This window comes from Pelmatolapia mariae, linkage group LG1, assembly GCF_036321145.2.
Source record: "Pelmatolapia mariae isolate MD_Pm_ZW linkage group LG1, Pm_UMD_F_2, whole genome shotgun sequence".
Classification (NCBI taxonomy): domain Eukaryota; kingdom Metazoa; phylum Chordata; class Actinopteri; order Cichliformes; family Cichlidae; genus Pelmatolapia; species Pelmatolapia mariae.
In genome coordinates this window covers 32,871,025-32,892,134 of record NC_086227.1, presented here as the reverse complement: position 1 = coordinate 32,892,134, position 21,110 = coordinate 32,871,025, and the positions used below count along the sequence as shown (strand labels likewise).

General features: G+C 39.1%; 2 protein-coding genes across 4 annotated transcripts in view; one reads left to right on the top strand and one right to left on the bottom strand.

The window, feature by feature from the left end:
- LOC134631170 (granule associated Rac and RHOG effector protein 1-like) overlaps nucleotides 1-10,050 on the bottom strand; it is a 42,031-nt gene extending 31,981 nt beyond the window's left edge. For both annotated transcript variants that reach the window (XM_063479232.1, XM_065471994.1), the window contains exon 1: nucleotides 9,977-10,050. The gene's annotated coding sequence lies outside the window, so the exon portion shown is untranslated. The remainder of the gene's footprint in view (nucleotides 1-9,976) is intronic.
- Nucleotides 10,051-11,763: 1,713 nt separating this feature from the next.
- Nucleotides 11,764-20,815, top strand: gpib (glucose-6-phosphate isomerase b). 2 transcript variants are annotated; one of them, XM_063467431.1, is made up of 18 exons: nucleotides 11,764-11,885; nucleotides 12,094-12,184; nucleotides 12,405-12,473; nucleotides 12,690-12,809; nucleotides 12,978-13,061; nucleotides 13,155-13,301; nucleotides 13,420-13,491; nucleotides 13,581-13,625; nucleotides 13,723-13,776; nucleotides 14,537-14,597; nucleotides 14,835-14,878; nucleotides 15,018-15,170; nucleotides 15,275-15,404; nucleotides 15,996-16,072; nucleotides 17,553-17,681; nucleotides 19,635-19,710; nucleotides 20,178-20,244; nucleotides 20,692-20,815. In XM_063467431.1, exons 1-18 carry the CDS (start codon nucleotides 11,767-11,769, stop codon nucleotides 20,813-20,815), a joined length of 1,662 nt encoding a protein of 553 aa, XP_063323501.1. In that variant the 5' UTR covers nucleotides 11,764-11,766. The 2 variants fall into 2 exon arrangements, with proteins under 2 accessions (XP_063323501.1, XP_063323428.1); XM_063467358.1 differs by having other exon boundaries at nucleotides 11,767-11,885; nucleotides 13,420-13,495; nucleotides 13,585-13,625.
- Nucleotides 20,816-21,110: the final 295 nt, after the last annotated feature.

Below are 21,110 nucleotides of genomic sequence, written 5' to 3'. Positions count from 1 at the left end.
CTTCTTGTGGCTGCAGCGATGCTAGGTTTTGGGGGTTTTTTAGCTGCAATTTCCTTTATTTGGACAAGCACATGGAGTGGTTATTTATCAACCAACACTATTATTAGCTATCTAGTAATTGGTGAGCTAAGTACAAGACACCTATTGGTTTCAGCTCCCTGTGTTAAGACACATGTCAATCAAAGTAACTGTTAAGTCAATAATCCAGGTGGAGTTGGATGAGTTATTAAAAAAATGTAATAAGATAATAAGAAAAATCACCCTCATCTAAGTAGTTAAAAATTGGGAACCTATACACCAATACTAAAAGAATTCCTTGACTTTGATTTTTAAAGCTGAGTCTATAGCCCCTTTTCCATTCGTCCCTACTCAGATCGTCGGGTTTTCAATTACAATCGAATACCACCTAATGCGTGTGGTCGTCATTATAGCAATACAGCTGAGTGTTCCGTGACATAATTAGCTACAACAAAGGTCGACGTCAAGGTGATGATAAACCTGCTACTCGATCTGTGGCTTTTTGTCAGACTTATTTTCATGAAAGAGATGCTCTCATGACTCATCGAGTGACGCCACTAACCAGCCAATCAGTCCCACGGAGTCTGCCGTCACATTTCAGTACCTGCTCAGATCACTTTGGAATCATAGCCAAGCAGGTACTATTTTTGTACTATCTACCAGGTACAATAAAGTAATGGAAAACCCTGATAAATATGGCGAACTGTGGCAAGTCGATACTAATGGAAAAGGGGGCTTATGTTGACTGACCCCCTTTTGGAGTCAGCCTAAAGTCTATATGCCACTTCTCACTTCAGCTCTAGATGTTGCCCAGGACAGTGTCATAAGATATGCTTAATCTTAAGAGTTTCACTTCCTTTAACAAAAAAAAAAGCAGTGATAGTGGAAAAAAATGAAGAAACAAAAATGCTGATTCAAATAAAAAATTTTGTCAATTAACTTCATACTATCAAGATTACCCTACAATCACAGTGGTATTAATCTGAACCGAGTATAAAGAATGTGGTTCTATTATCTTTCACTTTAAAAAAAAAAGTGAATAGCTTCATCACACAATCTAGCACAGTTAAAATCATTTAGCCAGCTTAAAATTGGTGACACACTACATTTTTCAGCCAATGTCAGTAAATGTCATCTTATTTGGCAGGCCCATCATTCTATACCAGTGTTCAGTAGTTGTGTTTTTGTTTTGGTTTTTTTTGGTTTTTTTAGGGCTGTGAACAACAAAAGTAACAACACATTAAATGAGTGCTGTGAGTCAGACTCAATTCAGCCCAAACAACAAAGTGACATTATTAGAGAGTGTTCATGGTCTACATTTCCTTCCTGGCAACAAAACTCTGCAGGCAGAGGATATCCCAAGAGAAGCAGACACGACATCAATATTAATGAGGCCTGTTGGCTTCTTAGGGTAGCTCTGTTGGCTGACAGCCTCCTGTTGCAGGGCACAGTGTGTTAGAGATTGCACCCAAACAAACACGTGTGATAAGAGCGTCCCTCCGGATGCACTGGAGTTCTGCCAGCCCACTTTAGTGTCCTTCCTCCAGCAGGAGCTGCTTAGGGCTAATGTTAGCCCTACTTCCCCACTCGCCGTACATGTCAGCTGCTCAACTTCAACAGGAAGGGGGTTTAGGTTTCCTGGAGCAAGCTCCCTGTCGCCAGTAACAAAAATTTCAAGCCAAGTATGCCACTGGGCATGTAGTAAAGTCATGGTACCTGTCTTTACAACCTGCTGGCCAAACAACTGCTTACAAAGGACTACCTTAAAAATGAGGTAGTATAATAGCAACAAATCCTTGAAATACTGATAATAATTCAGAAATGCCACAACTACTTAAATAATACTGTCTGGGCTATACTTGTATTGTAACAGATATTCATACTGATCAGCTCTACTTGATTATTGGCAGGGGTCTGCATTTTATTTTATTCAGTTTCAATACACAAATTTCTCTATAGGTTTTGCAACATTAAAACACCCTTGTGTTAATTTATGCAACCTTCAGGATATACCGCGTTTATAACAGCAGTTACTTTTGGATACTCTGCCATATTTGTGTCACTGTTAGTTCACAGCTAGGTGGCTTAATAGCTGTAGATGGGGCAGCTGTTACCCATGTTGACAGCTCCTTATCCATCTGCCACTGTGAGGCAAACACAAGCCCTCTGATGCTCTAGCCACAGGCCCGACATTAGCTCTCTCATGAAGTCTATTTCAGCCTTCATGGGCAAAACAGCTGCCCTGAAAGTCCACACTGCCCCGTTTTTAGACACTCCAAAAGGTTCGGCGCAAAGTAAAAAAATGTCCTCCTCTACATCTGTTGCCAATGAAGCAAAGGAATGCATTTCCCCCAGAACACTCTTAATGTGGGTTCATACGAGTGCAGAAAAATGGGCCAGAAAAACTGATATGCTGCAAAACATCTCCACAAAATGTGATGTAAACGTGAAAAGTGCACGTATAAAAAATGATGCACTAATTGAAATGGAAGGCAAAGTTCACACTGTGTGTTTTACTGAAGACATTCCAAAGAGCAGATAAGTCACAGTGAAGTCTGAGAATCGGCAGACAGGTCGAGGAGGTCAGTCCGAATGACAGGACAAGTGCCGTGAGCAACTGTGTGACAGGAGCTGAGCCAGGCTCCTCTTGCCCACAGAGCACAAGGAGAGTATTGTGGCAGCCCTGGTGTCCTCATACCAGCACAGAAAAAACACAGACATGCACACTTGCACATGCAGCTGCATGACTTTGTAAGAGGAAGAGAAAAATAAAGGTCTTGGCTAAAATTTAATATTAATATTAATAACAACTTTTTTTTCCATCAATATAGTCTGTTTCTTCTTCTTCTTCTTTTTAATCCTGGCCCTGTTTTTTTAAGCATTGTGGGTTATGATTGTTGTGGTTTTGTTCCCGTAACTAATCCTGTTTTGGTCCCGTTTTTGGCTTGAAACTAAAAATAAATTTTATTTTATACTCAGGTATTACAAAAGACTGTTTCTAAACACTTTTCCAGTTCTGCTAAATTGTATTTTTTGGCAGAATTTGCACTTTATAAAGCAGTAGTGAAACCTTTCCTACGGCTTAAGTACCACTGTTATGAGTTTGCTCAGACATATCAGTCAAGAGGCTGATACAGCTGGCTGGATAATATTAGACTAACCTGTAGTGTCCTAACACACACTGTAAGTAGCTTATGGCTCCAATAAAAATAGTGAACAGGCCGCACTCACAAAGGACACACTCACAGGCCTCATAGGTCTGTGTTGCACAGACTTCAACATGTGCTTTTGTCTTAATTAAATATTAATACATTCCATCACCCTAAGAACAAACAAAAAGCATATGTCCCAAATTTATTAAAGTCTAACAGGGAATCAAGATGTCAGCTGACATGCATGCATGAATCTCATTTGATTAAATAAAAGTCCCATCTCATCTGATCTAATCTAAGCTTTTGCACAAAGCCTAAATACCTTTCAACAGTTAACATTAAGCAATCGGAATAAGCTCAAATACCCTCTTCAAATAACTCTGTACAATAGACCACATTTACTGTGCCTAACCAGTGGGTTTCAATAAGTGAGAGCTGTGATGAAAGGCTCTGACGTCAGTTCCATTCATAAAAGGTTGGTGGCAACCTGTGGGGATGAAAATGCTTTCCTCAGCCTAAACTGAGCAGACTGTATACTGAGATTGCAGGTTGTGTTACATGCCAAGCATAAGAGTTGTATTTATAGCCAAAAAGAAAGTTAGAATTTACTTTTCCCGTTTAGCCACAACGACAAAATATATGGAGGTGTCACAGAAGCCGTAAATCTAAATAGGGTAGTAAAAGAAAATCAAGCCAAGTATAGCACTATGCATGTTATCATTAATATAGCTGCACCAATCTAGCTTTTACCACTTCTTATTCGATCCCGAGACCATGGCTTAAGGCATCTTCTTATACCAAGTACTGATCTGACCCCACTGTTAAATAAATAAGCTATATAAATTTATTAAACTGGTACGCATCCCTTTTGTCAACAGCTAATTAATTATCTTGAGTCGATTCAACTGCTATTAGCTTAAAGGTGGGATACAGACTGACAAACAATCATTCACACACACGGTCAACTTTGAATCGCTAATTAAGCTAACCCATGCATTTCTTTGGACTGTGGGAGGAAGTGACTGAGTCAGCTGCTTTCACAGCTGTTTGTATTGTAATACCTGTTCTGAACTTAAAGTTTTTAGCTAAAAAACAACATTGACATTATAATAAATAAAAAAATGAAACTAATGAAAACTAAAGTAAACAAAACAACACAAATTAAATTTAAATTAACAAAATTCTGCAAACTATTTAAAACAAAAGTGAATTTAAAAAGCCAAAATGAAATGGGAATAAAAACTAAATTTAAAGCTCAAAATTATAAAATATGCATGTTGATCGCAATTTGCATTTAAGTTACAGACTTTTGAAGACATTCAAAGACAAGATCTTGGCATCAAGGATGTGAAAAACAACCAAAATGCTGACGCTTTGCTGTCAGCAGCCGGTTCACTGTTCCTGAAGCGTTGCGTAGCAAATACAAAACAAAGATTTGAAGTGAGCAAAGCAACCCCATAAATCACCACAGATTTTATCATTCCTAATTCTCACACAGTTACAAAACTCAGTAAATGACAATCCTTTGCACAGAGGATAAAGAAAGGCTATTTACTGACTGAGTGCTTCAAAACAATACAATACATTGGCAGGTATGGTACAGGGTGCAGACTATGGAGCTTTTAAACACTGGACAAATGTTTGATTCACTACTGAAATACCTTACAACAATCTATAAAATCTTTACCATCTCCACTGCTTGATTTTTAGTAACTGACCCCAGCGTCTAAGCTGCATATTTTCTGCAGGAATTAATAAAGAGAAGTTTCACATTAGAGTTTCATGGTAGTCTTGTTTCATTTGATCATCTCTGGTAGGGCTGTTCGATATAACGATATATATCGGATGATGATATAAAAACGTCTATCGTTTCATTTTACACTATCGTTTGTTTCGTGGTGTCGCAAAACAAGCTGTTTACGGCAATATTTTTTCATCGTTTTGACGGTCACTGTAGTGGCTATATTAATTTCTTAAAGTTCTCTTTCTCTTATATTTTATATAACCACACTACAGACAGACAAGCACCTGTTTTTATGCGTTGTGGTTAGCAACAACGACGGTAACAGCATCGCGTGTCCGCTTGTTTATGTTCCACATAAACCTTTCACAATAAAGCTCAAGATCCTGTTGAGACTTTTCAAAATAAACTGAATCACGTGAAAGAGCAGATTATTTACGGATGAGAAGTAAAAAAGAGCCGCCAGGTGTTAAAAAATAAACCTTAGACTAAAACGTTAGAACAGGCTTTTCCCCGCAGCACGCCGTGTAGTAAATACTCACAAAGAAAACGGCGGCCGTTACAACTTATGTCTAAAAATGTATCGTTTCATGCATCGGTTAAAACACTCGACTCCAGCTACATGACGCGCAGCTGGAAACACTTCCCGCAAGACGAGCTGCCCGAGATTCAGAGAATTTACAGAAAATGTTACATTTTTGTGATTTATATCGTTATCGGACGATAGAATTCTTATATCGGGATATGAGATTTTGGTCATATCGCACAGCCCTAATCTCTGGTGCATGAACAGTCATGCTTCTCACTGGGAACATTTGACTGAGGGGCAAATAGCTGACCACAAACTAAGGCTAAACTGGTTTCCCAGGAGACAAGGGTGAGATTTCAAGGAAGAAGCCCCCTCCCTCCCTCAATCAATCCTTTGATTTTCCGAAAAATCGACAGTGCCCCTTATAATCTGGTGCGCCTTATGTATGAATTCTGGTTGTGCTTACTTACCTCAAACCAATTTTATGTGGTACACGGCGCTCAAAAATTTGTCAAAAAATGTTTTAGTAAGACTTTCGTAAGCTACGAAGCCGCACCACTTGATGGACTGTCAGAGCATTACGGCTACTGTAGTCAGGAGCCTTGCAGAGTAATACGCACTGTATGCTTGTTAGCTGCTTGTTTAAAAAATACATTGATGGGGGGGTTTTTTGCACTAATAAAGTTGTGGAGTTGTAAAGTATTTTGTCTTGCATCAGTTATACTGTCAGTTATATTATTATCCAAAATTTCAAATATATATCATGATAAATATTTTTGACCATATTGCCCTGCCCTACATGACACACTAGCAGACAGAGTTGAAACAGCCCATGTAAGAGAAAGAGGGACACCCAAGCCCTCTGACACACATAAATACTGTTAGTTTTATTCATCCAAAGGAAAATACAAACACAAACCACACAAAGGAAAAAGATTAACAGAATAAAATGGGTTGCAGCTGAAAATTATTTAATATGATCAGAGACATGTGAAATATAAATTGTCCAGTCTGTCCCAAATTTCACGTGTTTGATTAAAGTCAAAGTCTAGAGACATCTATATGTCAAAATCATGTCACACTCACAGCATCAGCTAATGGCAGCAGGGAATCAATATTAGGTACTAAACATTGTCTGATGTACATTAACTTTACATTTTGTATTTAAAATAATGTGACTGACTTGTTAATTACCAAATTAGCCATTAAATATTCCAAAAGGTGCTTTTTTAGTGTCACAGTGTTTTACTGCCATGTCCCAACATTTTTTTATGTTTTGCTTGCTTATCACACTTTTTTCTGGATATACGGGGAAAAAAAACAAAAAAAAACCCCAAACATGCTAGCACCAAGGAACTTTTTACATGTATTAAACAAAAATTACCAGAAAAAAAAGTAACCATTAATTTATAGTTAATTTACTCAAGCTTAATTACATTTGTTTCAAATGCAGCCAAAAATAACAACAAAATACAAACATTTACATTAAAAAAGGCTCTTTACTTGAGATGATTCTTTGCCTTAGCTATATGTGAGCCAGATGTGGTCCCATGAGTAATCACCATTAAAAGCTTGTTTTTGAGCTTAGAAAAGCCATTTTTCAATAAGCAATAACTTTTCTCAGTTCCAGTATTTGAACTATCCAACTGAATGCAGGATTTAAATCCTACGTACAAAACACAAACTCTACACAATGCAAATCACTGCAATGTATTTACATTTAACACAGACTCCCAACTTTCTGGAAGTTGTAGTTAGTGGCTACATAACATCCTGCAAATCTTTCTGGTCTCAATGAAAATTTTTAAGTAAAACTCAATACACAAAATGAAGGAATTCCTGTTTATCACCTACTTCCCCCTCAGTGGAAATGTCTCTGTAAGACTCACCTACGTAAATTTGACGTGGAACAATAATCACTATAAAACTTTGTTTAAGGAAATATCATTCAGGCCCATGAAGTGCCTGCACTCCACCCGATGCAAGTGCAAACAGTAATCTTGTGACTGCTGACTTCCTCATACATGTATCCGGATTTAAAGTTAGACTGAGGAAAATGGCACTCCTGGTCATATGTATCACATGTTGACAAACACTGGCAACAAATAATAGTATGAAAACAACTGGAGCCTCAGTGCTAGTCCACCAGCTATGGTGCCCATTCAGGCACATAGACTATCCAAGGGAGTGAGTTTAAAACAGACAGGAATTTTGCAGTGCAAAGCATGTATTTCCACAGAGACACAGCTGTGGCAGATGTCAACACAAAGGTTCAGGGTTGTTTTAATGACAGTTGTACATGCATGCAAAACTCCACAAAAGGAACGTGCTGGCTTTACCATACATGTTCACTTTAACAAAAAATAAAAAACAACAACAACAACAAAAAACATTGAACACCAGTGACAAACACAGTCATCTGAGTGAAAACAACTTTTAATAAAAGTTTAAAAGATCACAGCCTTTTACAGGCATTTCTCAATGATAACATCTTTACTTTGGAAGGCAGCAAACCTAAACCACCTATTGGACAATATTAGATGAAATTGTGTGTTAGGGTCAACAAAGCCACTGAAAAACAGTGGTTTTATTAAACTTCAAGAAAATACGTTAATGAAGTTGATCTTCATGAATATTAATTATAATTCAACTGACATGAGCTGAACTAAACCAAACAGAGCTTAACAGGGAATCAACTGAGGCTCCTCAAAGGTGAAAGAAGAGCCTTAAAGTGGATTTTATACCAATTATCTTAATTTAAAAGCCACTTGGAAGGCAAAGATTGTAATTGAAATCGAATTAACTGCACACCCCTATTACCTAAGAAGCAAGAAAATATGAATCATGCAATGACAACAATTTTATCAGTCATCATCAGAGTGGCTGCCCATGGCAAACCTTGCACGTATGCACGTATGAATAGCCAATCAGCGCACAGACATCTCAAATCATAGGCAATATCCTATGCCAAGACACGATCAGACAGTAGGACAGCTTCTACTTTCACCACAAGCACATCCACACGATCTCAAACGACAGACATCTGGCTAGACTGTAGATGGCTACACCCCTCCAAAGAAGTGGGGCAACGTTATTTATTAATGCAACTCCACTCATCTTCTCTGTACTGTAGAGACTATATAAAAACATCGACATCAATGTAGTCGTGCAAGTTTCTACTTTACTTATAGTACGATTATTTAAGGTCAATATATCGAAATTAATGTAAACCAAGAGGCGAGTATTCAACGACCATAATAGCATGTCTGAGGATACGATTTCAACACCTCTACAGCATTACTGCTGCTCTGCTCTGTACGTGTTATTAAACACAGCACGGCTACTGTAGGGCTATTATTACAACAGCTTGCTACTTAATCTTGAAACCCCAGCGGGGAAGAAAACCAACTAACTAGCTAGTTTTGTAAGGGGGTTATTGTCAAACACGATCACTATTTAGCAGGAAGGTGTAACAGAATCCCCGCAAGCGCAGTTAGCCGGTTTCATCGAAACTCTGGGATGACATGGCCCAAGTCATGGGAACACTATGTCGCAGCTATTAATACGGCCTTTTAACGCCCTAAACGCGGTGTCGCCGGAAAGCCTTTCGCGGCATCAACACGCCAAACGCTGGATAAGCGAATGACGGGGAAATGCCACCCCCGGTGGGTACCCAGCACACTAGGTCCCTTGCTTTCCCCGGTCTTTGACACTCAGCCGCCTGCCACACAGAACCAGACGCTCGCTTTCGTGTTAGCTAGCAAGCCGGAGCACAGAAAGGCACAGAAACAAGTATGTAGCCACAGGAACCGTAAATAACGTCCGTGTCGCCAGCTTGTCTCTAACGTTAGCCTGCATTCCATCTTTGTGCGGCGGATGATCACCGACTGCAGCGCGTAACTTCAAACCGAGAACGCCCAGGTCCGTTATCGGACACGCAGTCAATCCAGGTTATTACAAAAGCTTAAGGCTTGTTACATCATTCTCGCACGTAAGAGTGTCAAGAGATGATCAAATCTGAAGCATCGTGCACAGATATAAACACGGGGCAGTGTTAACAGAAATAAACGACAGCGCCAACCCACCTCTCCTCCTTCGCTAGCCGAGGCGGATGCGCTTTATCAGCACACATGAAATTGGGCTTGTGTACATACAAGCGTTCAGTTGCACAAATATGTCAAGTCCTTCTGGAGCCTTCACTGAAAACACTTGCCTTAGCGATTATGGGGTTGCAATATTTTGCTTAACACGACTTAGAAAAATAAGCACGTCAAATAAAGGTGCGTCCGATAATGGACACATCAGTACTAATCAAGCTAGCTACACAGCTAAGCGAGCTAGCGTTAGCAAACCAGCTAGCTCTCTGCGACACGACTGTAAGCGCTGCTAGAAAGCACCAGCTAACGTAAGCGGCCCGGTGCTGCTCCACCACAGACTCAAAACAGCCGGGACTACCGCGGCCAAGACAAAACAAGCTCCCGTGAAACACAAGAAAATTATTACAGTACGCGTTCAGTTAATCAAAGCATCGCTTACCAGCTCTAGGCATCCACCCTCTTGACAGCGAATTCCCTGTCTGTGTGACCACTATCAAAACCAAGTCAATAAACTCACACTTCCGCTGAGACTTTCACAATAAAACCGCCAATCAGCAATATTTTATCAGTATATTTTGTCTTCCTACAACACCGCCTTAAATTCCATTTAAAAATAATATAAGATTACGTTACCATATTGTTTAATTTAGTTTCTAAACCTTACACTTCAATTTTGGTTCTTGTAATATAACTCTAACTAATATAAATAATAACTATAACTATAAATAACATAAATATAACCAATATAGTAAAAGGCACGAAGTAAGAATAAACATGGAAAGCATCAAACATCATGATTGAAAAAGTAGGAAAACCTAGTTATTCAAATGAAAGGGAACCCAAATAGTGAGCTGAGAAAAATCGCATTATATCTTTTGCTTGAAGTGTAGAACGGGTTTGTGACTACATGGAATAAAGATTAAAACAAAATAAAATCCAGCACAATATAATGCTGCTTCTGGATAAGGTTTTCTCGCCCCCTAATGTTTGTTAGAGAATGTTACATCTTGTACTTCATGCTTAAATAAGAACACTTGGGGGCGCTAAGGTCTCAAACTTGTCTTTAACAATGCAACCTCTCCAGGTAGCAGACACCTGCACAGCTTTAAAGGATACAGCCTGCACTTGATCTGGATCTGCAGTGTCTCAACAAGGGTTACAACTTTTAGATTTAGATAATTAAAGAGGAGCCACAATTTGCACTGTTAGGTCAGCTGATTTCATCGCTATGTGCTACATAAAATATGCACGTACTGGAATCATGCATATAAAAACACATTATGTTACACACATTTTCCATGAACTAGCTGAGTATAAATGGTCGCTTGTCTTTCTGTGTTAGCCCTGTGAAAGATCAGTAAACTAATCTTTATTACTGCTGAAGTATTTTTTTTTACTAGCTGTAGAACAGTAATGCTAAATAAGGCATAACTAGTAACGAGCCAATATGCTTGTTTTTGGACTTCAGTGCAGCGTACTACAATGCAGGTTTGGATGAGAAACCTGCGAGAAAAGCTTAGTCTATAGTTTGGATGTTTCCTTTTTCCCACATATAGTTGGAGAAGAATATTACTAAATGTAAATTAGTAATTCATTATAAAATGAAAAATTGTTGCGTTCATATAATTCTTCTTTACCTTGGGCATAAATGCAACCCTTATACTCAGTTTTAAATGAGTATGAACTGAGTTTTAACTTAACTGAGTTTTAACATTTATGGCCACCTTCCATTTTTTGTGACTGGCTTCCCCTCACAAACAGAAGTTGGAAGGGGCTGCTGTGCTCACTGTTGTGTTCTTTGTCTCTGAGATGGCCATATTAGAGATGTCCACTCTCACTGAAATTTCACAGATACAGAACAAGTGAAAAGAAATTGGAGACTTACAGTGATTATGTCATCCACTGACCTTCTTATTTTAAACTGTGGCCATTTTTGGCTATTTGACTACTGTATAACCATTTAAGAGAAAAATAAGAAAAGGTACAACACATTGTCTGACCTGTGTGATGATCCGTGTGGCACAGTGAACTACATGCACTCTAACCCTGCAAGACAGTGGGCAAGTGTGACACACTCAGGTCATGGATATTATATGTCTCTTGTAGGAGGGGCAAGTTTAGATCTAGACTGGGTGCCCTTCAAAAAGCTCTCTCTCTGACCTGCTCAGTCGCACTCAGCCAAGATAGTTGAGCACAGTGGAGCACAGCAAGCCCCCATCTCTGGACAGCATGGGACTTACTCAGGACCCCAACTTTCAAAAGTTGCAGGAGTGGTACACAGCCCACGCCCTGGGCCTCAACATGAGGCACATGTTTGAGGCTGACAAGGAGAGATTCAACAAGCTCAGGTATAAAACAAGAACAGAATACATTTAGATATGTTTGATCTATTTAGTAAGTTAATGTTAATTCTGTTTTATCATCTGTTGACATGTTCACATAACAGTCCTCTGTGTGGCTTCATTACATACATGTCAAACCTCAACACAATGACAAAATCATAGTTTTTGTCTGGATGCTGATACTCAGAAAATATCCTCATCTTGTCTCCAATAGCCTCACACTGAAAACTGAGGATGGAGACATTCTTCTGGATTACTCCAAGAACCTCATCACAGAGGAAGTTATGAAAATGTTGGTTGACCTGGTAATTCAATTTACATTTAAATGATCTGTGGCCTTTAAACTGTTTATATTAATTACCAAATCATTAGCCAATCAATCCTTTCATCAAGCAGAAAGTGGGGGTTAGTTCGTCAGATACAACCTTCATCTTCACTTAAGTTGTGTTTCTTTGAAGGACTGCTCATAGTTTGAAACTTCCCAAATTGTTACTGACATAGCATTCATATTTATTGTTTCATTAGGCCAAGTCAAGAGGCATTGAGGCTGCCAGAGAGAAGATGTTTACTGGAGAGAAGATAAACTTCACTGAGGTGCTCGTTGTTAAACAGTCATAACTTCGCTTAACACTCTTTCTTTTATTTCTCTTAAAAATGAACACTAAGTACAGTAAATGCTAGCTGAAAAACCCATTCACTTCTCATTCACAAGCAGTGTAAGCAGCCAGCAGAAAAATACCCAGTGCTTCAGTGCCGATAGTAAGAGTCTGTGTATATTAACATTTATCTCCTGGTGCTGTGGAAATGAAGGGCCGTGCTGTGCTCCATGTGGCTCTGAGGAACCGTTCCAACACTCCCATCATGGTGGATGGGAAGGATGTAATGCCAGACGTTAATAAGGTTCTGGAGAAAATGAAGGGTTTCTGTCATGTGAGTGAATCCAAAAATAAAGGCACAAAATCACAACAAAAGCTCTTCCACAGAACTGTTTAAACAATTCACTATGTCAGTTTTGTAGCCCTGCTCATGAATTTTCTGATGCAGCTATCAGCAGTTTATAGACCCACAAAAATAACGTTTGCGATTGATGTGTTGCAGAAAGTTCGCAGTGGCGAGTGGAAGGGCTACACAGGGAAGGCTATCACTGATGTTGTTAATGTTGGAATTGGAGGATCTGATCTTGTGAGTGGATTTCCTGGAAAGATCTGTTTATCTTACATATATTAATAATAATACAAATAGGACTGACTTTTTTTTGCTTACCATGACCTGTAGGGCCCCCTGATGGTAACTGAGGCCCTAAAGTCGTACTCAAAAGATGGACCTCGTGTGTGGTTTGTGTCCAATATTGATGGCACCCACATTGCCAAAACCCTGGCACAGCTCAACCCTGAGACAACCCTCTTCATCATTGCATCCAAGGTAGCATGTTCATGAAGAAATGAGGAATATCTATTTATTTATTGCTAAATCTTTAAGCACAGACAGAATGTTCCTTATAAATTGCTACATGAATATCTATGTATTCCTATATATACAGACATTCACCACCCAAGAGACAATTACAAATGCTGAGTCGGCCAAAGCTTGGTTCCTCGAACATGCCAAAGATGTGAGTTTGCAGCAATCCTGCACAGCACAGTTTCAATACTACACTAAAAGGATGTCTTTCTTAATTATAAATTTGGTATGTTTCAACAGAAAGCTGCTGTCGCCAAACACTTTGTGGCTCTTTCCACCAATGGTGTAAGTTGTACCAAATCTTTTTCAGGGTTAATAAGCCTCTTGTTGCATCTACACATTCTAATACTAACTTTTCTGTTTTTCTCTGTCTCCCCTTCAGCCCAAAGTGAAAGACTTTGGCATCGACACGGAGAACATGTTTGAGTTCTGGGACGTAAGTGCCCTTTGAGCTTTAAAACACACACTCTATGCAGGTTTTTCACGTCCACACGGTGCCATGGAGCGAGAGTAGAAGCTATAAATAAAGCAGACTTTTGACCTGTGAAGTAGGTGGGACAGACTCTGAACAGCAGCTGCCGGGTAATCAGAAGCCTCTCTCTTCAGGCTCAGTTATTATTGGTAGTGACCTTCTCTCTTGCAGAGGTTACTGTAAAGGCTGAGTTGCATCAAAGGTCAGAGAGCTGCATTTAGTTACATTGTTGGTATTTTAAAGGTAACAGCTATAATGTGGCCTTTATGTCAGGAGAAAATGGCTGCATGCACAAAATCTACAGCAAAGGTGGGCAATCAATTTTCCCAAAGGGGCACGTGGGAGACTGGGACTGTTATAGAGGGCTGCCACAATAAGCTTATAAAGAGCTAAAATTAAAATCAAAGGAAACTGAGTTAAGCTTATTGATGTGGCCCTCGACATCAGTCCCAGTTTCTCATGTGGCCCCTTGGAAAAATGTATTGTCTGCCTCTAGTCTACAGTATTTTCAGTCCAAAAGAGAGAAGAAGGGAGAAAAAAAATGCCTAAAAGAACTTTTGGAAAACATTAAAGACTGAAGCAAATCATACATTTCTTGCTACTATTTATCAAAGCTATAAAGATCAAGTGTGGTGTTTAGTTTAATTGCATATGTGCATAACCTTGGCTTCCTTTCATTAAAATGGGACAAAAAATTATGAAATTTTTGTGTGTTTTCTTGTAGTGGGTTGGTGGTCGTTTCTCCCTGTGGTCTGCAATTGGAATGGCTATTGCCCTGCATATTGGTATGTACAGTAAACACACCCACACATTTCAGGGAGCTCGCTGGGGCTTAAACTATAGGAACACCAAGGTTACTTGGGTCCATCCTGAGGAGAAATATTTGCATTTTTATGTCAGTATCTAAAATCATTGCTAAAACATATGAAAACATATATGTGGACTAGCAATCATATTCATCCCAAGTACAGTGCTAAAAGTCTACAGCATCACTTAACTTTTCTTGTGCATCTGATCTCCAGGCTTTGACAACTTTGAGAAGCTTCTGTCAGGAGCACACTGGATGGTGGGTACACCATAATGAGATGTTCAAAGTGTCACTTCTTCACCTGCCTGATATTGAAAATTATTATTATGATTTTTTTTTCCCTAAAGAATGATACAGAAAACATAAAGGTAAATTAGGTTTACCCTTTCATATATAGGACAAGCACTTCCGTACTGCTCCCCTGGATAAGAACGCTCCCATCCTGTTGGCTCTGTTGGGCATTTGGTACATCAACTTTTTCCACGCTGAGACCCAGGCCATGCTGCCCTATGACCAGTATATGCACCGTTTCACTGCCTACTTCCAACAGGTCTGTCCCCACAATGCAGAAGTTATCCAAAACATTATTTTAAATCAACTTATAGAGTTGATAGATCATTTTAATAATATAAAAAGTCAGTGTTTGTTGTCTAGGGTGACATGGAGTCAAATGGAAAGTACATTACTAATCATGGGACACGTGTGAACTACCACACTGGGCCAATAGTCTGGGGAGAGCCTGGAACAAATGGACAGCATGCCTTCTACCAGCTCATTCACCAAGGTAACTCCACCTGAGAGCAGCAACATTCATTTGATTCAGCCAGTGTTTTTCTGGTCCTGGGTTGTCAAATATGTAGTCTGTGTACAAAAACCAGTACATTAAAGTATTTCTGGAGGTTGGTGAGTTGTTGAATCATAAAAACAGTATATACTATTGTAGTTTAGTTACAAAAACTCTGCATGTGTAGGTTTGGTGCCTTTGCACTGTGATCTGTAAATTGTAATGTACATGTAATTAACAGACTCAGTGAATGTGGAAATCTGAGCTATATCATTGAAATTGCTGTCAGTTGTCTTAAGACACCTCAGGCTGGTGATTATTTCTGTTTGTATCACTCAGCATATAAGAAAAAAATAATAATTTACCAAAATTTGTGAGGGAAAGTGATAAGATGTGTTTTCATTTAAAATATTATGGTTTCAGTGCAGGTGAAACTCTTCAGAGTAAACTTATATACAGTTAAAGAACGGGAATTATCTTAATGGTCCAGGATCAAATTGGGCTGTATGTAGCCCACAGACTAAAGGACTTTAATCCAGTTTGCTACCTGGTTAAGTTTGTCACTAATGCGACTCAACATGTTCATTTCAGGAACTCGAATGGTGCCTTGTGACTTCCTGATTCCAGCTCAATCACAGCATCCAATCAGAGACAACCTGCACCACAAGGTATCTATCTAAAGCAGCATTTATGCAGATATTGTGAAGTCTGTCTCTTGTTAGGATATTAAATGAGTTTGACCACATCCTAGACTACTTACTAGACTGCATAGACAAAAGTATCATCACACTGTTTAATATTTGAATTACAGTGCTTTTAGTTTCCCTGTAAGCACCTAGCCATGCAGTCTACTTATATAAATATTTGTGAAAGAATTCACTGACTTGAAATGTGGTACTGTAATAGGATTCCACTGTTTCTACAGGATAGTTTGTGAAATTTCTTTCCTCCTAGATATTTCACAGTCAACCGTAAGCACTACTTTTCTGAATAAATCTCAAGCATGCCAATACCCTACCTTTTCAGCAACAAACACAAGCTAATAGGATGTATAATGTTAGTAGATTTAATAAAGCTAGATAAAGAGACCAATATTAGAGCTGTTTTTAATTGTTTTAAATGGTGGTTGGCAGAGGCTGCTTGTGATTTGTGAGATGAAAGTCCAAAGCATAAACTTCAAATGATGGTTTTTTGATAAGGTTTGTCCGAGAGGTAGAGCTTGGGGCGGAATTAGAAATTATTAAAATCAGTGCAACAAATAGCTACGAAAAGTCACAATAAACTATTCCCAAGAGAGCTGCATGTTCTGATATAACTTTTGTGGGCATTTTCTCAAAGCTCCAAGACAAGTTATTTGGCAACATATATGATATTGCACTGGCACCTTGAGGTGATTGTTGTTATAATTCGGAACTATATAAATAAAACTGAATTGAATTGTAACATTCAGTTATTATAAGGTGGAAGCATTTAGGAACCACAGGAACTCAGCCATGAAGTGGCAGACCACGCAAGTTATAAAGATGAGGAACATACTGTGTACAAGTCATCAGTGTTCTCCAGACCTCTGACATTACCATCAGAACAAGAGCTGTGCACTGGAGCTGAGGTGCAAGGCACTGAACCTCAATATATTTTCTGCTTCCTTCTAAATTCTCATAGTGGTCAAACCAGTTTATGCCAACATCTATTTAGAGACGCAGCAACAAATTGAACTTTTGATCTTTGCGGTGGATGTGTTGGTTCTTTTATGCTGTGGGGGCATTTTTGTAAAATGGTTTGATTCCACTCATGACCTTAGAAAAAAGGGTCAGCGCAAATCAATGAAAAGTTGCTCTGAGTGATCACCTTTATTCTATAGGATATTTATGGGAGAAATAAGTTTCAGGATCACTATGCCCAAATCATTTTATAAGCAGAAAATATTGGTATAGTTGCCAGATCTCACGCCAGCTAAACAAGTACAGGAGATTTTGGACTGATGTGTCCCAGAAATGAGGGAGTATCTTTTAGAAGAATGGTGCTGAATTCTTTCAGTTCCAGATACTGAGACATTTTAAATATATTATTTTAATTTGTTACTTATCTGTTTGTTAATCATGTAGGAAATACACTGTGTCTAAAACTGCCTGTTTCATTTGACTGTAGATCCTGTTGGCCAACTTCCTGGCTCAGACAGAGGCTCTGATGAAAGGTAAGACTACCGAAGAGGCCAAGAGGGAGCTGGAGGCAAGCGGCCTGAGTGGGGAGGCTCTGGAGAAAATCCTACCACACAAAGTACGTAGAATAAAGAGAAACTACCTTATCAAAGATAATGAACCTGCTGCGCTGCTGATAGCATGTAACAGCAACAAACAAACCTAAACTTAAGAGGAGAGCTCCCTGTCATGTTGCTTTTACAAACCCGATTGCAAATTGTTTTTGACAGCAGGTTAGAGAGACTCAGCCAGTAAAAACTCTGTGAACAGATGTTGACGACAACTGTGTCACTTTGAAAAGTGAAAAGACATCTAAAAAAATAAATAAAAATAAAAAATACATCTCTCTTTATGTCTAAATTTGGCTGAAAAATGAAAACACACCTTTTCTCCTCGTTACATTTGCAAACTCTAAAACATCAAAGAAGTCCAAAGCACTCTCTTTTTCAAATAACCCTGGAGGCTTGCTGAAGGCTTTTTTGCTGAAATGCACTGTAGTTTTTTTTTTTTAAAGGTTAAATGTGACCATGGTCTGACAATAAAGGCATTTATTGATTTTATTTGAAGAATAAATAGCCTTGGACTTCTTTGATGATTTAGCTTATATGTATCTCATCCAAAGAGGACTGCAAACAAATAGTCTGAATCAAGGATGCAGACTTTTTCAGAAACCATTTAAGTGCATCTTCAAACGCCTCAGACAACCAGGAGAATCAAACTCTGAACCTTCTTGCTATAATGTACTAACATAACACCCTAGCTTTTGAAAAAAAAAAAAATCAGTTTTGACTGTCCACAAGCCAGTAAGCTTATTTTGCAACAGAAAACCAGAGTTAACTGCATGCAAAAAAACAGAATTTCATTCATGTTTTAATATTAAAAAAAAAAAAAAAGTCATCCTCTATCATCTGCCTGTCCAATCACACTGGTTTCAAATTAAATTTCGATATAGCTTTGTTCTAAAACCCCAAAGACATATGTATTTGCAATTTTAAAAAATGAGGGGATTGTCACAGATTATTAGGGAGAGGACTCACTCGCAGAACTCTGAAGTTTTAGAGAGAAGGTGAGGGTTTATTTACAATGTGGCACCAAGTGAGGATATATACATATATACAGTGAGACAGATAACATGGGGCTCCAGGGAGTGGAGGGGGGTCTGAAGGGGAGGGAAGGTCCAAGGCAGGTGCATGCACGCTCCTCTTCAACTCAATCCACAACTCACTCAGATAGTCCACTCCAAAATGCTCATGCTCACTCACACACATCCACAGGAATAAAGGCCGGCAGGGAATCTAGAAGGCCTGTACACAGAGGAAAACAACGTTAGGAGGGAGCTCTAGGAAATCACAAGGAATACTCAAAAGGCTAGGCTACACTGACACTAGGTAGTGTGATGATCCAGCAAGGAAGCGGCCTCTCTTGCCATCTTAAGTAGTCTGCCACCATCAGTGTAAATGAGCCACAGGTGTGTGTTCAGGGTGGGTTCAGAGGCAGGGAATCAAGGTCCAGTTCCGCCCTGATGGGAGAGGCGAAGACAACAAAACACACACCACGACCTCTCCAGATCTTGAGAACCATGACAGGGATGTCTACTAAATATTCACTTGTGTCATTTCAGTTCAGTTCACCAAAACAAAGAAAATAAATAAATAAAAGCTTCCAGTAACGAGATATTTTTCTAATAGGAATAGGAATTGCCTAATAGAAATGAGCAAATCTGAGATGGTGACATGGTGGGTGGACATTTAAACTTGAAACTTAAACTGAAATGACAATGATCCACTTTTGAACCCATCTCAAACATTTAATATTAGCCCTGACAGCTAAGTACCGTGTTTACATCTGTGTCTAAACTAGACTTCTGATTTTTGTTCAAATTAAAGTCAACTTTCCATGAATATCTTGTGTTAGGGGGACAGTGCCCCCCAGTGACATGTATGGACATGGCAATCTATACTTTGTTTAAAAAAAAAACATTTTTGCAAAATAGTGAATTGTATTCTAAAATGTTCCTATTTGATCACCGCAGGTATTCCAGGGAAACAGACCAACCAACTCAATCATCTTCAAGAAACTGTCTCCATATACACTTGGAGTACTTATAGGTAAACCACTTTTGTCACTGTACTGGTTTTATCATTGGTAACATTACCAATAACAATTTCTAGTGTTTCGCCCAAGAGAATATGTCCTTTCATCGTTTTAATCAATTTAATTCTACATATACCATTATCTAATTTAACCCGGTTAGTTTTATTTGAAAATGAGACATTACGAAATAATTTCCACTGTTTTTTTAATGCGCTGGACTGCACAATAATAAATGATATCTGAGACAGTGGTGGTAATGATCACACAGTGGGAATTTCCTGAAACAGCCAAAGAGCGGCAATTTCCAGCTGAGCTTCAGTCAGGACGTTGCACACTGTTGCATAGTAACAGTCAGTGTGTTTGCACCTGTGATGGGAAACTAACTGAGCAGGTTTTATTCTGAACAGCTCTATTGTGTTGCTTCAGAAATTCAATTTAGTTAAAAAGAAACACTTTGTGATTATTCTTCCCATTTTTGCAGCAATGTATGAGCACAAGATCTTTGTCCAGGGATTAATGTGGGAGATCAACAGCTTTGACCAGTGGGGGTGAGTCTGTTTCTTTCAACACACACAACATGTTTCCTAATAAAAGTCTCTATTTTGTGCTAATTCACAGCTCCACGTGTTTATTTCTGGACTCTGCTGAAATTTTGCATGATTCACAGTCAGAATAAACCGTATTTAACATTTACTATGCCTTGGTGTAGGCCCCTCAATTCATCCCCTTTCCGAAACAAGCAGTTCTACCCCCTCTCCTTCACTTTAGGCCAACTTTCTTCTCATTGTCTGACCCAAAGGTTTGAACACCAGGGGTTGCTGTGCTCAAATAAGCAAGCATTAAGAGAAGTCTGACGCCTAATGTTATACTGTGCAGCTTTCAGATTGAGGCACTGTGGATACATTTTTGCAGATTTTCCAAAATGTATTAACACATGACTGAACCCTTCATATCTCTTGTATTCATGTCTTCTCCCCTCACATACGCATTATTAGAGTGGAACTGGGCAAACAGCTCGCCAAGAAGATTGAGCCTGAGCTCAAGGACACTGCTGAGGTCCACTCCCACGACTCCTCCACCAACGGACTAATCAACTTCCTCAAGAAGAATTTTGCCTGAGCTGAGTGACCTCAATAACTTCCCCTTGACTCCACAGCATTATCTATCTTATCAGCTCAGGAGCTGCGTGGACAGGAGTCCCGCAGTGGCAGCTGGTCACTCCCACGCAGTCGAGCTGAAGCACTCTGTATGTTTGTTCTCGCATTATGAATATCGTGACTGTCTAGTATGCTGTCGTTTCCATGTTTGTTCGTTTACCACTGTGAGAGGAAAAGCTTTTTGTATTAGACTGTCGTGACAGGCAGAGCGAAGCATGCCCCCACTCTGTCTCTACTGTTACACGAAATTTTGTTCC